The sequence below is a fragment of the Lemur catta genome, chromosome 15 (assembly GCF_020740605.2).
Source record: "Lemur catta isolate mLemCat1 chromosome 15, mLemCat1.pri, whole genome shotgun sequence".
NCBI lineage: Eukaryota > Metazoa > Chordata > Mammalia > Primates > Lemuridae > Lemur > Lemur catta.
In genome coordinates, this window is record NC_059142.1 from 43215805 (window position 1) to 43231904 (window position 16100).

General features: G+C 37.0%; 1 protein-coding gene and 1 non-coding gene across 7 annotated transcripts in view; both read left to right on the forward strand.

Annotated features, from left to right (window-relative positions):
• TLK2 (tousled like kinase 2) overlaps positions 1-16100 on the forward strand; it is a 105168-nt gene that overhangs the window by 49218 nt on the left and 39850 nt on the right. For all 6 annotated transcript variants that reach the window (XM_045525943.1, XM_045525942.1, XM_045525941.1 and 3 more), the window contains 3 exons: positions 6129-6224; positions 7820-7912; positions 13520-13630. In XM_045525943.1, coding sequence (XP_045381899.1) covers positions 6129-6224; positions 7820-7912; positions 13520-13630 — 300 coding nt within the window. The remainder of the gene's footprint in view (positions 1-6128; positions 6225-7819; positions 7913-13519; positions 13631-16100) is intronic.
• On the forward strand, positions 15817-15980 carry LOC123621277. The gene has a single exon (XR_006729025.1). It is a non-coding gene; the product is annotated as a U1 spliceosomal RNA (small nuclear RNA).

Genomic DNA, 16100 nt, shown 5'->3' on the forward strand with positions numbered 1-16100 from the left:
GAACTGTTCATTCTGTCCCCCTACCAAAAATCTGTTTCTTTTGCAGCCTTCCATGTTTCAGTAATTGTCACTTTTTTCCTTCTAATTGTTTCAGGCTAAAAACCTTGGAGTTGTTCTTGTCTCTTCTCTTTATATTATACTCTAAATCCAAATCCATCAATAAATCTTACTGATTTTACCTTCAAAATATGTTCAGAATTCTACTACTTCTAATTCCCTTCACTACTGCCCCTCCAACCTAAGATATTGTCTCCTGTTGATATAACTGGACTCTTTGCTTCTACCTTTCTTTTCTTTTAATCTTTTCTTAGCAAAACAGAGTGATCATATTGAGACCTAAGTTCAGTCATGCCACTCTCTTGTTAGAAATTCTTAAAATGGTCCTACATGGTTTGTTTTCCCCCACCCTGATATCTCTTACTTTTGTCTGCCTTCTTCAGCTGGTTACATCCACACTGGCCACCTTGTTTCCTCAAATACTGACAGTCATACTCTCACGTCAGGGTCTTTGCACTTGCTGTTGCCTTTGCCTTAACATTCCCCCCCCCCCCATATCAGCATGTCCCACTCCCTCACTTCTCTGTGGTCTCTGCTTAAATTTACCCTATTAGGGAGGCCTACCCTGACTGTACTGTATCAAATAGCAACTCTTCCCTGCTCACTCCACCTGTTATCTAGCTCCTAGGCCCTGCTTTGGTTTTCTCCTTAGTCTTATCACCAACTGACAGGCTGTAATGTGTTTCTTTATCTGACTTCTACCCACTGGAATGCAAGGTCCATGAGGTTAAGGACTTTGCTTTGTTCACTTCTATATCTCCAATGCCTAGAACAGGATCTGCTCCAGTAGACACTCAATAGAATTATATGTTGAATGAATTAATAAAAGCATTCTTCATAGAGTCACTGGTTAAATAAAGTAGAATACAGTTGTATAATGGAATGCTATACAGCTGACAGAAGTGAAATAGCTTTATATATACTAACAATGAAAGATCTCTATGTATCGATAAAAATAGCAGGTGGCAGAATATTAAGAGTTTGATCTTTTAAATATTTAAAACATGTAATTTTATGTTTTAACATAGGAAATTTGAGTGGTCCCTGCCAACCCTGCCAAAAGGGGTCTCACTGTGTTGTCCAGGTTGGAGTGCAGTGGCTATTCACAGGCGTGATCTTATCATACCGTAGCTTCGAACTCCTGGGCTGAAGCGATCTTCCCACCTTAGCCTCCTGAGCAGCTGGGACTATAGGTGCACACTACTGTGCTCAGCTCAGGAAATTGGAGTTTTTAAATTATAAACATATAATTTCCTAAATTGTGAAAGTAGCACAGGTACATGGCCCACAAGAAATTGAAGCGATGGAGAAGAGTGAAATTCTTTCCTTTGCACTCCTCAGAGAGATAATTACTGTTGACAATTTATGTTTTAGATTTTTATTGTGATTACCATTTTAACCTCAAATAATGTGTTTTATGTAATCCACATTAAACAAGATTATTTATTCCCCATTATGAAAGATAAATTTAACATACTCATAAATTTCCTCAGCCTTCTTTTCTCATCTTTCAATTTTTAAATTATTGTTACATTGCAAGTATGTGATATTTGATTAGTTATTTTAACTATAATTTAGTATTTTTTAAAAAAATATAATTTAGTCTTTTGTAAATTATTCTAAGACTTGAAAACAATTAAGGAGCACTTATAATAATATGATCATTTTGTTGTTGGGCATTGCAAAACCTAATGATTTTATTGGACTTACTGAGAAGTAGACAGATCTAGTCATTGAATTAGTTTTGGATTGAATGAAACAATTCTAGTAGTCGAGATCTACTGGATCTTTTTTTCCTCCTTAATGCCAGTTCTGTTATTTCCTTAATAGGAAATGTATCTTTTAACATTTCACAGATACTTTTCAAAGGTTGATTTTTAAAAAAAAATGTTTGCTTTTTTATGCTGAAGTATTTTGAAATCTTGACCTGCTATCTAAAAATAGTTTAACAAGCACATTCTAAAACATAGAAACATTTTCCTGAATATTCAAATTAACATTATCACATTTTTGTTAGCGCCTATTTTTATGTAAAATAGAACTTGCCTCTCCTCATCTGTGCCTGTTGGGCTATAGGGGCATACAGTTTTACTAGAAAGGCAGGCTGAATGCTTAGTTATTTCCTTTTAATTACGAATATTACATTTTTTAATTAAGTTTTAAAAATTTTATTTTATTTTTTGTAGAGATGGGGTCTTCTTATGTTGCCCAGGCTGTTCTCAAACTCCTGGCCTGAAGTGATCTTCCTGCCTCAGCCTCTGAAGTAGTTGGGACTATAGGTGCATGTCACCATGCCTAGCTACCAATAGGTTTTTGATGTCTGATAATTTCCCCGTGATTTTTGTATATGTAAATCTCAGCTTGGAGCTTTGCAGGAAGGAGCTCCTTTGGAAAGAGCAAGCTGTTTTACTGCTGGGGTTTTGAGCTATGAATTTCTTTATTTCATTTTCTCTATCAGTCTAATCCTAACTCCTTTTGAATGTTTCTTAAAAGTTCGACAAAATTTCTTATTCTTAAGTCTCCTTTATTTCTTAGTGCTATTATGATTTCATGTTTAAATAATATCTCTGCATTAGAGTGGGACGTTGGGAGATCCAGCCTATCATCATGAATTAGAAGCCAATATTACCTTTATAATAGAAACAAAGGATACAGAAATTTAGGGGGAAGGAAGAGGTGGTATTTAATTTACAACTGTAATGACTGGCTTAGGTTGTGTTCTCATTGTCTCCTCAGTGACTTGTTGGGAAACTGGAAACTCTTTGTCTTCCAATTTTGCATTTCTAGTGGTTAACATAGGACCAGGCACAGAGATCCACATTTAGTATTGAATGAATGATCAGAATTAGAACATTTTTTTTCTACCATGGATTTTTGTTGTCACATGAAGTCCTTATATTGTGTATCACCTTTTACCTTTTGAAAGCATTGTTTTCATTTTCATGAGGATTTGCTGCTTCCTAGCTGTGGCCCACTTCCTCAGTTAACTTTTGCATTTTTATTTCTTATCATTGGGCTGTTTATATATGCGTTTTTACAGAAAGCTTTAATTTAGAAATATCCCACTGAACTACTTTCTGGCATCCTCAGTTTGCTAGAAGAAAATTAGAACCACAAATGAGCACATATAAAAAAGCGTTTTATCAAAGCCCATTTACCATGTATCTAGAAACTTATGGAAGAGCCTTTTAGTCATTTGATTTTTTTTTTGTTTTGAGACAGAGTCTCACTCTGTCTGCCTTGGGTAGAGTGCAGTGGCGTCATCATAGCTAACTACAGCCTCAAACTCCTGGGCCCAAGAGATCCTCCTGGCCGGGCGCGGTGGCTCACGCCTGTAATCCTAGCCCTCTGGGAGGCCGAGGCGGGCGGATTGTTTGAGCTCAGGAGTTCGAGACCAGCCTGAGCAAGAACGAGACCCCGTCTCTACTAAAAATAGAAAGAAATTATATGGACAGCTAAAATATATGTAGAAAAATTAGCCGGGCATGGTGGCGCATGCCTGTAGTCCCAGCTGCTATGGAGGCTGAGGCAGAAGGATTGCTCGAACCCAGGAGTTTGAGGTTGCTGTGAGCTAGGCTGACACCACAGCACTCTATTCTAGGCAACAGAGTGAGACTCTGTCTCAAAAACAAAAAAAAAGAAATACATTTAGAAAGGAGAGGATTGTAAGAGCAATCTAACGATAACTAAAGGAGCTAATGCTTATATCTTAGTGCAGCGTAATACTTGAGTTTAATAATGAAAACCCTTAATTAGTATGAAAAGTTTGGATTTGCTGCATTTTAGAAAGAGTAAATTCTCAGTTATTTGGAATCATATAGATCTGTATTTTAATCGTAGCTCTGCCCCTTTCTGGCTGTCCAAGTTGTTTAACCTCTTTGGGACTGGGTCCTCTTTTTTGACATCTTTGAACCCTGCATTAGTCTTATCTCTTTCCCTACTGCCTTTATACATGTATACATGTTCTTTACTTGGAATGACCCTACGATCTCTTCTCTGCTTCAAATCTTAAACTTTCTCAAGATTTATTCCTGACCCTCTTGATTGTTATGTACCTTGCTATGTGCTCTTTTAGCACTTATCTTGATTGTGATTGTGTATTTATTATATAATTATTTATTCAGCACTTGCTTTCAACAAATATTTATCAAGTGCTTAATAAATCTTATCTTGTAGCTGGTCACGGTGGCTCATACCTTTAATCCTAGCACTTTGGGAGGCTGAGACAGGGAAATCACTTGAGGCCAGTAGTTCACGACCAACCTGAGCAACATGCCGAGACCCCTCACCACCACCACAAAAAAAAAAAAAAAGAAAAAAATTAGCCAGGCATGGTTCCGAGTGCCTGTAGTCCCAGCTACTCGAGAGGCTGAGACAGGAGGATCACTTGAGCCCAAGAATTTGAGGCTGCAGTGAGCTATGATGACGCCACTGTATTCTAACCCGGGTAACAGCGTGTGAGACCCTGTCTCCAAAAAAAAAAAAAAATCTTCTCTTGGATTGTAAGCTTCATTAGGGCAGAGTAAGAACTGGTTCTGTGGTTTATTTCCCTTAGCTGCATACCCCTAGCACCTAATACAGTGCTTAGATATAAGGACTACTTAATAAGTAGTTGTTGAATGAATGCATAAAAATGGAGTTAATAACACTACCTACCTTCTAAGACTATTGTGAGCCTTCACTGCATGGGTATGAAGTGCTTAACTTGTTCACAACCTGGTTGTGATGGTCTGCTGTAGTCATTGAGAGTGGTTATTGTGGACGCAGACAGCCCCCAATTCTGGTTCCCCCACTAACTTGCTCTTTGACTCCTGCATAGATACTTAATGTCTCTGATTTGTATTTTCTTTATCTGTAAATGGAAACAATAATATAATTACCACCATAAAAGGTTTTATAAGGATTGCATGTGATAGTGACAGTGAAGTATTTGGCCTACAGTAATTTCTCAGTAGGTGGTGGTTTATACCATTATGAATAAATATGCTAATGATTAACAACAATTATCAAAAGAATATGTAGAAAGATAAATTTCATGTATGTAAAAGACAGCATCCTCTAATGAGATAATAGTACTGTGTTTTCATTATTCAATAATCCTCAGATTTGCTAATATTTCCTAGTTATGTGTATGATAGGTCATACTGTGTTAGGCACAATTGTACTTTTTTATTTTATTTAATTTTATTTTTTTGGAGACATGGTCTTGCCCTGTCACACAGGCTGGGGTACAGTGGCGGGATTCACAGCTCACTGCAGCCTCGAACTCCTGGGCCCATGATCCTCTTGCCTCTAAAGTAGCTAGGACTATAGGCACGTGCCACCACACCCAGCTAACTTGTATTATTTTCTGTTGAGTTGATGTCTCACTGTGTTGTCAGGCTGGTCACAAACTCCTGGGCTCAAGTGATCTTCCCACCTTGGCCTCCCAAAGTGCTGAGATTACAGGCGTGAGCGACTACACCTGGCCTGCACCTTGTTTTTAAAAGTACTATTGGGAATGTAATGATTGTATATTCCTGAATATCTGAATTAAATGAAACCTAAACCATATAAATTTTAAAAATGCCTTAGAATGCCCAGTCTGCAAGTGACTGGAATATTTGAAATTAGCCTGGATTTTTAGACTACCGACTGTTCATGGATAATGATTGTGTATTTAGGAGACTATTCTGAATGGTGATTCTTAGTACTTTCTGCCTGAGCTCACATGCATCCGCTGTACGTTGGATGTTTCATTAGCCTTTTCTGACAAAAGCATATAAAATACAAGTGAAAATGGCAAGTTACTTCAGGAATAACTTCATTTTCTCTAATTAACATTTTTTAAAAATTCATTTATAAGCACTTGATACTTTAAACGTATTTGTAGGACTGTGATATAAAGCACCTTGTCTAGCCCTTGTGTCTCATATTTGAATTGTTTTATTTTTTGGCCACATGGCCCTGACTATTAATACTTTCTTAAGAAAGGGTTTGTTTTAGATAGAAGTAGTCGTTTGCATTCATAGAAATGTTTGTGGAAAAAGATACAAAACTTTCCTGTGATTTGTGATGTACCTTTATTATAGGCTCAACAAAACAGTCCCTCTTCTACGGGATCTGGCAACACAGAGCATTCCTGCAGCTCCCAAAAACAGATCTCCATCCAGCACAGACAGACCCAGGTAGGTCAATGATTATTACACGGTGGAAGAGAATATCTTCTTAGGAATAAGTGCTAACTTAACCATATACAAAGTCCAATTCCTCTCTGTCTTCCCTGTATTTTTCCTACCACACCTTATTATCTATGGGCATTATATTCAGAACTTGCATTGTAGGTAAAGACCTTTGGAAGGTACTTTAACTTTTGGGGGCTTTTTTTTACCTTTCTGGTGTATCGTAGCAGAAAGGCTTATACTGTAGCATGGTGTTGAGGAGAGCACACACTTTGAAAGTGTGGGTTCAGATTCTGTCATGGTAGCTTATATTTTATCTTTCTGGGCTTCAGGTTTCCCTAGTAACAAATCATCTGTAAAAATGTGGATGATTCTAATTATCTCAGACAGTGTGTACAAAATGCCAATTAGAATAGTGTTTATGGTAGACTTACACTAGATGCTAATTCCCTAATTTATGAAAATAGTTAATTTATTCCTTGTACCTGCTTACTTATTTGGCAGGACCTAGCTAAACTTCTCTAATATGTGGTACACCAACATAATTTCATCCTTAAACAGTCTTCAGAAGCTCTTTTTAGTTTAGAGAATGTTGTGAACATTAAGATTATATCTGAAAAGGATGGTGTGTGTATCCTCCATTCTACAGCGTTGAGTTAGCCAACAGTATACTTAGTTTTCTTGCAGCCTCTATTGGCACTGTCTGTATTGCTTTCAAGACAGGATGTTTGGTAATCTAGGAGAATTTCTTAAATCTCAATATACACCCCCTAGAGCAGATTTAAATTGTATTTGAATCACCAGCTTTTGGAGAGTTGAACAGATTTAGATAGTGGAGCATTCAGACAACTGTTTCTCCCTTTCTGATTGCTCTCTGTTTCCACTAGATGGCACATTCGTTCTTTAGAGGTTTGGGTCATGTGTCCTATGCAGTCTTTTTCAATTCAAAATTAGTTTCATTTTTGGAGTAATGCGTTTCTGTATTGTTCAATGCACAGTAGTTTCAGAATTCATATAGATGACTTAAGAATATGTTTTTGAAGTGCAGGTGTAGCAAGTTATAAGGATCTCAGCTAAGGCTTGATGAATGGGATGAGGAAAGCAGATTTAATTTCTTTTCTTTTCTTTTTTTTTTTTTTTTTTGAGACAGAGTCTCGCTGTGTTGCCCGGGCTAGAGTGAGTGCCGTGGCGTCAACCTAGCTCACAGCAACCTCAAACTCCTGGGCTTAAGCGATCCTACTGCCTCAGCCTCCCCAGTAGCTGGGACTACAGGCATGCGCCACCATGCCCGGCTAATTTTTTCTATATATATATTTTAGTTGGCCAGATAATTTCTTTCTATTTTTAGTAGAGACGGGATCTGGCTCTTGCTGAGGCTGGTCTCGAACTCCTGACCTCGAGCAATCCACCCACCTTGGCCTCCCAGAGTGCTAGGATTACAGGCGTGAGCCACCGCACCCGGCAGATTTGATTTCTTGAACCATGTGATTCCAGGCTATTTGTGTTATCAAATGTGTTTTTCAGAAAAATAATGAGAAAAATGTGATGACATGTAATACTTTGAGACTAATTCTAAATTTGTTTTGCCTTTGTCTCTATAGTCTGACCTCACAATAGAAAAAATTTCTGCACTAGAAAACAGTAAGAATTCTGACTTAGAGAAGAAGGAGGGAAGAATAGATGATTTATTAAGAGTAAGTATTAAAATGTGCTAAGAGATTTTATAACAAGCACTAATTGTTATGTATGCTTGGATTATGTACGTATGATAGAAATAATTACTATAGCCAAATAAAGTTAAAGAATAACCATTTGGATATTTTCCATTAACTGAGGAAATCAAGAACCAGGATCATATCTATATTCTAAACATTATCTTTGAATTGGAAATTTTGTATTGTATTTTAATATTTACATTCATAATAGAAAAATAGATATGTAGAGTGCTGTGTTTCTTGTAGAACTGTGGGAAGTAAGTATAAAATGTTTTCCATTCCAGAAAAAATTTTTTTTCTTTTCTAGAGGCGGAGGGAGGGGAGTGAGAGGGTTGAGGCGCTGAAGGAGCAGAAACGTTATTTTAATACTGTTGAACTTTCAAAACTATTTTCAAGGCCAGGCACAGTGGCCCACACCTGCATCCTGAGCACTTTGGGAGTCCAGGGTAGGAGGATCTCTTGCAGCCAGTAGTTTAAGACTAGCCTGGGCAACATAGTGAGACCCTGTCACTAAAAAAATATAAAAATGAACTAGGCATAGTGGTACATGCTGCCTATAGTCCCAGCTTCTTGGGAGGCTGAGGCAGGAGCATCACTTGAGTCCAGGAGTTTGAGGTTGCAGTGAGCTATGATGATACCACTACTCTTTAGTCAGGGTGACAGAGTGAGATCCTGCCTCAAAACAAACCAACCAACCAAAAAAACTATTTTGAAAAGGCTTTTCAGCCCACTTTTCATTTTACACCTTTTATAACCTATTCATCTAAAGGTTTTTGTGGTTACAAAAGCGAGTTTTACTTTTTTTTTTCCTTCTATATCCACTGAAGCTAACAAAAGAAAGTTTTTAAATGCCTCATCTGGAATTAAATAGATATCTCTACAATTATACCATGATATTTTAAAAATGTATTTTGAATATGCAGTTTGACATGACTGACCCATTCTTTAAAAAAGGTACAAAATGTTCATTGTTTTTCTGTTATAAAGTTATACATGGTCTTTGGAGAATACAGAAAAATATGTCATCTATAATTCCGTTAACTGGGATAAAACGTTTGGCACGTTTTCTTTTCGTTATTTTTTGAGCCATTTAGAGTATATATACAAAGGTATAAATACATAAACATTACTGACTTATGAATAAAATTTGCTAGCATTTTTTACCTTCTCTAGTGATTTAGACAATATCGGTTTTATTTTTATTTGTACTAATGCAGTCATCAAACTGACTCAGTGAAGCCTTGGACCTCCAGGGCTATCCTGACATCGCAACGTGGCGATCGGCAGCCTTGCCTTAGCCAGTTTTTATCATTAGTCTTCTGGGCATGATTTTGTTTTAGTAAAGGGATCTATCTATTTAATAATAAAGGTAATAAAAGTCACTATGTTTGTGAATGTGTCCGCCACCTAAAAACTTCAAATTATATTTCTATAATTAAAGTACAGTGTAAAATATAGCATTTTGACTCCCTTTAATGTAAGACCTAGAATATAGCACATAGCTAAACCATCAGTCTGGCTTTTATTAGTAAAGTCTGATATGTTTATTATTAGATTATTGTACTTAGTATTTTATATGAGAGTAATTTCTTATATTTACAGACAGTTTTATTTTATTTTATTTTATTTTATTTTTGAGATAGAGTCTCACTCTGTTGCCCAGGCTAGAGTGCCGTGGTGTCAGCCTAGCTCACAGGAACCTCAAACTCCTGGGCTCAAGCAATCCTCCTGTCTCAGCCTCCCGAGTAGCTGAGACTATAGGCATGTGCCACCATGCCTGGCTAATTTTTTCTATGTATTTTTAGTTGTTCAGATAATTTCTTTCTATTTTTAGTAGAAACAGGGTCTCACTCTTGCTCAGGCTGGTCTCGAACTCCTGAGCTCAAACCATCCTCCTGCCTCGGCCTCCCAGAGTGCTAGGATTATAGGCGTGAGCCACCACACCCAGCCTATAGGCAGCTTTATGACCAAATTTGCAGTAATTGGTTTCACATGTTTATTTAACTTATGTGAAAGCTCACTGACAGTATTTTTTTATTCACCACTTTCAGTTTTTTTTTTTTGAGATAGGGTCTCACTCTGTTACTCAGTCTACAGTGCAGTAGCTTCATCATAGCTCACTGCAACTTCAAACTCCTGGCCTCAAGCAATCCTCCCACCTCAGCCTCCGAAAGTACTGGGATTATAGGCATAAGCTACCACATCTGGCCAGTTTTTGTCTTTTCATTTCATCTGTTGATTGGTATACATTTTCAAGTAATTATTTTTGAGCAAGGATACATCAGTGTTAAATTTTGTATGCCACTATAAAGTGGAGAATTCTTTCTCCTGCTCTCCCCTGTAAAAGGCAACACTAAGATTTTTGTGTTGTAACCTGTTGTCTGTCTCCTTCTATCTGCCAAATATAACACATATACACAAATACACTCACTGCTTCTTTCATTTTTCTAGCATTTACTGTGTCAGAGAAGTCCATGACCAAAATAACAAACACCACAATCTGTTAAATTTTTCCAGGGTACATCTATATGTGGGTCTTTATATTTTTATTCTCTAAATGTGTGATTATGCCTAATTATTGCTTTTATTCTTCTTATATTGATTTCTTATTTGGTCCCTAGCTTGAGTCTCTGATTTCTACACTTTATTTAAAACATGTTATGTCTCATTTTAATACGATTGCCCCTTTATTCTCAATCTCATCAAACATTGTCTTCCATATGTTTTCTGTTATGACTGTAGCTCATGTGAATTTTGATACTGTTATTTGCATTTTTAATTTACCCACATTTTCCTTTTATAATATACTTTCTTATTTCATCCTGTGTATTCTTTAGGGATTTTGGCACCTATTTCATAGATGTGTCTTTTTGCATTTTATGGAGTATGAAAAACAGTATTCTAAAATGTTCTTTTGATTTCTATAGATGATCATTTTCATTGTTTTCAAGCGGATGTTCTTATTCCTTATTCAGAAATATCTTCTTTATTTATTTATTTTTTTTTGAGACAGAGTCTCACTTTGTTGCCCGGCTAGAGTGAATGCCGTGGCATCAGCCTAGCTCACAGCAACCTCAAACTTCTGGGCTTAAGCGATCCTACTGCCTCAGCCTCCCGAGTAGCTGGGACTACAGGCATGTGCCACCATGCCTGGCTAATTTTTTCTCTATATATTTTTAGTTGGCCAGATAATTTCTTTCTATTTTTAGTAGAGACGAGGTCTTGCTCTTGCTCAGGCTGGTCTCGAACTCCTGACCTCGAGCGATCCACCTGCCTCGGCCTCCCAGAGTGCTAGGATTACAGGTGTGAGCCACCATGCCCGGCCCAGAAATATCTTCTTTAGGCCGATTTTTGTTTGTTTATTTTTTTTCCCTCATTTTTTAATGAAGAGAGACAGGAGTAGACTCAGTACCTGTCTTGCATCTTTTTTTGTTAACATACATATTTGCTTGGAGTTGCTCTCGTTACTGCTTTTGTTCCTTTGGGTGCTGGTTGAATTGTCATCTAAGATTTATAACGAAGAAGCTTGTAGGTATAAAAAGTTCCTTGTCAAAATCCAATATCTGGCAGGTTTTTGTCTAGAGTAGCTCTGCTGGACTGAGAAAGGATTGTGGACATGTCTTCCTCCTTCATCGCCTAACTCTCTTAAGATTGAGAAGATAGAGTCTGTTAAAAACTTGAATCCTAACTTGGTATTGCTTTTTGAGTTTTAAAAAATGTTGCTTACATTTCCCAGGAAGTGTTATGTTCCCTTTATTTACCACTGCCCCCTTCCATTCCATTTTCTTCTGAAGGTTGTAGTCTTTAGTTGGATGTACAACAGTACTAAAGGAATAGGTACATCAAAAATAAGCACACAGGGCAGGGTGTGGTGGCTTACACCTGTAATCCAAGCACTCTGGGAGGCCTCTCAACAAAAATAAATAACCCACAAAAGTGCAGCCACCATTTTTTCAAGTTGATTAGAACTTATGTTGCTGATCAGGAAGATAGACAGTGGGGGAACACAGGTCTTATGTCTCCTTTCAGGCAGCCATAGTCAGTCATTAGGTTTTTCCATTTTAGTAAGGTGTTGTGTATGACTGTATTGGATCTGTTAGCTAGCTGCTATGTTAAACGTGAACTTTTGTGGTCAGAAATCGCAAAAATTAAGAAGTGTTAAAATTTTAAATAAACTGTCAGAGGTGGATATATGATTATAGATTTTTGAGGGAACACTCACCTTCTAGGGATAGATTAGATTTCACAAAACACTGCATGATCTTTGGCTTGTAGATTGTTCTTTTTTTCTGAGACAGGGTCTCGGTCTTTCACCCATGCTGGAGTGCATTAGTACAATTATAGTTCACTGCAACTTCCAACTCCTGGGCTCAAGCGATCCTCCTGGCTCACCCTCCCAAGTAGCTGTGACTGCAGGTGGGCAGCACCATGCCCAGCTAATTTTTTAGTTTTGGTAGAGGTGGGATCTCTCTGTGTTGCCCAGGCTGGTCTCAAACTCCTGGCCTCAAGTAATCCTCCCTTCTTGGCCTCCTAAAGTGCTAGGATTACAGGTGCGAGCCACCATGCCAGCTGGCTTGTAGATTCTTTAGCATGAATTACATAGTCACATTTACCCAAATGTAGTTATACTTGGCCTTTGATAATATGGTCCATAATACTCTGTAAGAAAAACTAATGGGAAAAATTTTAAAATGAAGCGGAAAAGTCTCAGAAATTGAGTATCCTGTAATGTCTTCCATTTGTGCTTTTTACTGTTTCAGAAGTACTTATATCATTTGGTTGGGATGTAACAGAGTTTTTCATAATTCCAGCAAGTTATTAAGAAGTAGCATTATTTGCCAAAAGAGTAGTTTTCTTTTTTTTTTCAACACAAGAAGAATAAATTCAGGAGTTGCAAGTCAAATTTGCCCTTGGGTTAGTGGTTCTTTCCCTCACTGTTATTGTAGGTGACTTGAATTTTTGAAAGTATTTAGTCCATTTTGTAGGCTTCTGACCACAGCTAACTTAACTGTATGTTTACATTCTGGCATTGTTGAACTAGGACCTTGTTTGTTCTGTCTTGTGTGGGTATGGGTGTGCCTGGCTTCTCTGGTGAGGAATATTTATGTAAATTTATTTTTTTTTAGAAGTAAGAATAGAAAAACAAAGAACAAACTGAACATAAAGAAAATTACGTGGTTTAAAAAAATTCTGTAATTTTTTTTTAAGTGCATAATTGCCCTTTGTATGTATTTTGAACATTCATTCTGGGTTTTTTAAATCTTTATTTTGTGTTAGCTTAGATATCTGTAATGTACAAGATTAGCTATAACTGGTTATTGAGAGGAGCAAAATGTGATAGTAGAGAAACATGCCCCACTTCCAGTAACACAATTTATCATTGAGAAACAGATGATAAATTATTGAGAGAATAAAGGAATGAATTATTTGTTTTTTCTTAAAGACATAGTTATTCTTATCTCTGAAATTTAATTTTGATCTGTTAATAACAACAGATAGAAATGATTTTTCTCTCTCCCTAGAAACTGCTTTTCTATTAATCTGTCTTCCTTAGAGGCTAATTGCAAAATTTTTTTTCCATTGAAGGCCAACTGTGATTTGAGACGGCAGATTGATGAACAGCAAAAGATGCTAGAGAAATACAAGGAACGATTAAATAGATGTGTGACAATGAGCAAGAAACTCCTTATAGAAAAGGTTAGTGAATAATGGTGGCCTAAACTCTGTATCCCAAGATGTTTAATGTATGTCATTGTGTGGCTTCTTTTTCTTTACCTGAGATTAAAATATTTTAAAAGAGAGCTTTTTAGAAAAAGATTTCTCATGATATGACAATTAGGATTTTTTCCTTGCACAGACGCCAGACCAAACATCTAGAGTGATAATTTGGGACATGCTTTCTGGCTGTGCATTGCTTTTGAGTATGATGTTGAACAGGAACAGCTTGTCCTAGATGAGTTTATTTGGGGTATTACTCTCCTAATTTCTATATTCATCCTATGATTTGAAGTGAGTATCCTATTACTATTACAAACATTTAACAAGAGTTACATTTCTGTTTCAGAGATGGTATTTGGAATAACTTATGTATCAAATAATGGGGTAATTAAGACATTGACTGCCACACGAGAAAAAAATTTTTTTCCTTGGCGCCATGTTGTTTTATTATGAAAATAGAATAAAGACTGAAAACAAAATGATCCTTTGAATTTAATGAAAAATTTGTTATTCTTTATTGCTTTCTGTGCGTGAGTTATATGCAACTTGAAAAATAGTTCTCATGGCTCCCAAGGTGGAGAGACATGTGAGTTACATATGCTTCACAAGGCTCCACACTCAAAACTAGCGTGAATTAAATACAACTTACGTGGCAGTTAATGTGTGAAGTGTTTTATGCTTTAAAAAAATGAAGTTGTTATGTACCTCTATATGATTACTTTATTGGCTGATATTGCCTTTAAACAGTAATTGATTAGTTGCAGCTTGCCTTTAATAGTTATTAGTAGGCCAGGTGCAGTGGCTCACGCCTATAATTTTAGCACTCTGGGAGGCCGAGGTGGGAGGATCACTTGAGCTCAGGAGTTTGAGTCCAGCCTGAGTCAGAGCGAGACCCCATCTCTACTAAAAAAAAATAGAAAAATTAACCAGGCGTGGTGGTGCACACCTGTAGTCCCAGCTACTCTGGAGGCTGAGGCAGGAGGATCACTTGAGCCAAGGAGTTTAAGGTTGAGGTGAGCTGTGGATGACGCCACTGCTCTCTAGCCGGGGTGACACAGAGAGACTGTCTCAAAAAAAATAACTAAATTTTTTATTTACTATTTTTCTAAGACATAGTTACTATTTCTTAGAAGTTTTAGGATGATAGTACTTCCTAATGAAATTTTTCAAGAATACAAGCTAGAGGTCTGAAACACTGGTGGATACTTTTCCTGAAATCTTTGGAATGCTGTTAAAAAAATAGGGAAGACTGTCTTTCAGTGAAAGTGAAATAGATTGTTTTATTGAAGTGGAAGATACTGAGAAGAATTTTGCTTCATTCTTTGGCTCATTTATCAATTAAGGAAGGAAGCCACTTTTTTTCATTTTTATGAGAGTGAGAAATAATAAGGCATATGCTAATACAGAGAATTTATTTACAGTTTTAGGGCATTTCCTGAGGTCAGCATACATTCACCCAATTATACTAAACTCTAAACAGCATAGTATAAAAATTAAACACAATAGTGTCTCTGAGTTCTCACAGGAAAGTATGATTTCTATTTGTTAAGAGTAGTATGTGATAAAATGTAGATGTGTTTGCAAAGGAATTGAAATTTTAGTACTTCTTTATCAACTTTCTAAATAGGGGATATTTATTTACTATCTGATATGTCATGCTGAAATGTACAAAAACATAAATGAAAATGCAACCATAGATTGGGAGGAAATATCACAATATTATCTCTCAAAGAACTTGTATTCAATATACATGAAGACTCCCATAACTTAATAATAAAAAGGCAACTCATTAAAAATCAACAAAAGACTTGAACATGCCAGGCGAGGTGGCTCAAGCCTGTAATCCTAGCATTTTGGGAGGCCAAGTTGGGAGGATCGCTTGAGGTCAGCAGTTTAAGACCAGCCTGAGCAAGAGTGAGACCCTGTCTCTACTAAAAATAGAAAAAATTAGCTGGAGCATGGTGGGGAGTGCCAGTAGGCCCAACTACTTGGGAGGCTGAGGCGCAAGTATCACTTGAGTCTAGGAGTTTGAGGTTGCAATGAGCTATGATGACACCACTATACTTTAGCCTAGGTGACAGAGCAAGACCTTGTCTCAAAAAAAAAAAAAAAAAAAAAAGACTTGAACAGATATTTTACAACAGGAGAATATATAAACATATGCAATACCTACCTGGCAGGGGAGATTTCCATAGTCACTAAAATCATTTTCCCAGGGTGAGGCTTATTCATTGCAGTCCAGCAGCGCTGACCCCTGTGATTTCCCCAAATGTGGAAAAGTTGACTGCATAATTTGTGGTGGAGGGGGACTGTGTCTTGCTCTTCCCCAATATTCATGGTTTGCAAATATAGGACTTCATAAGCTGCTGTGTTCTATGGAGCCCTATTTCTTGATTTCTGATGTTCTGTAAGTTATAAGCAAATAGCCAACATATGAAAAGATGCTCAA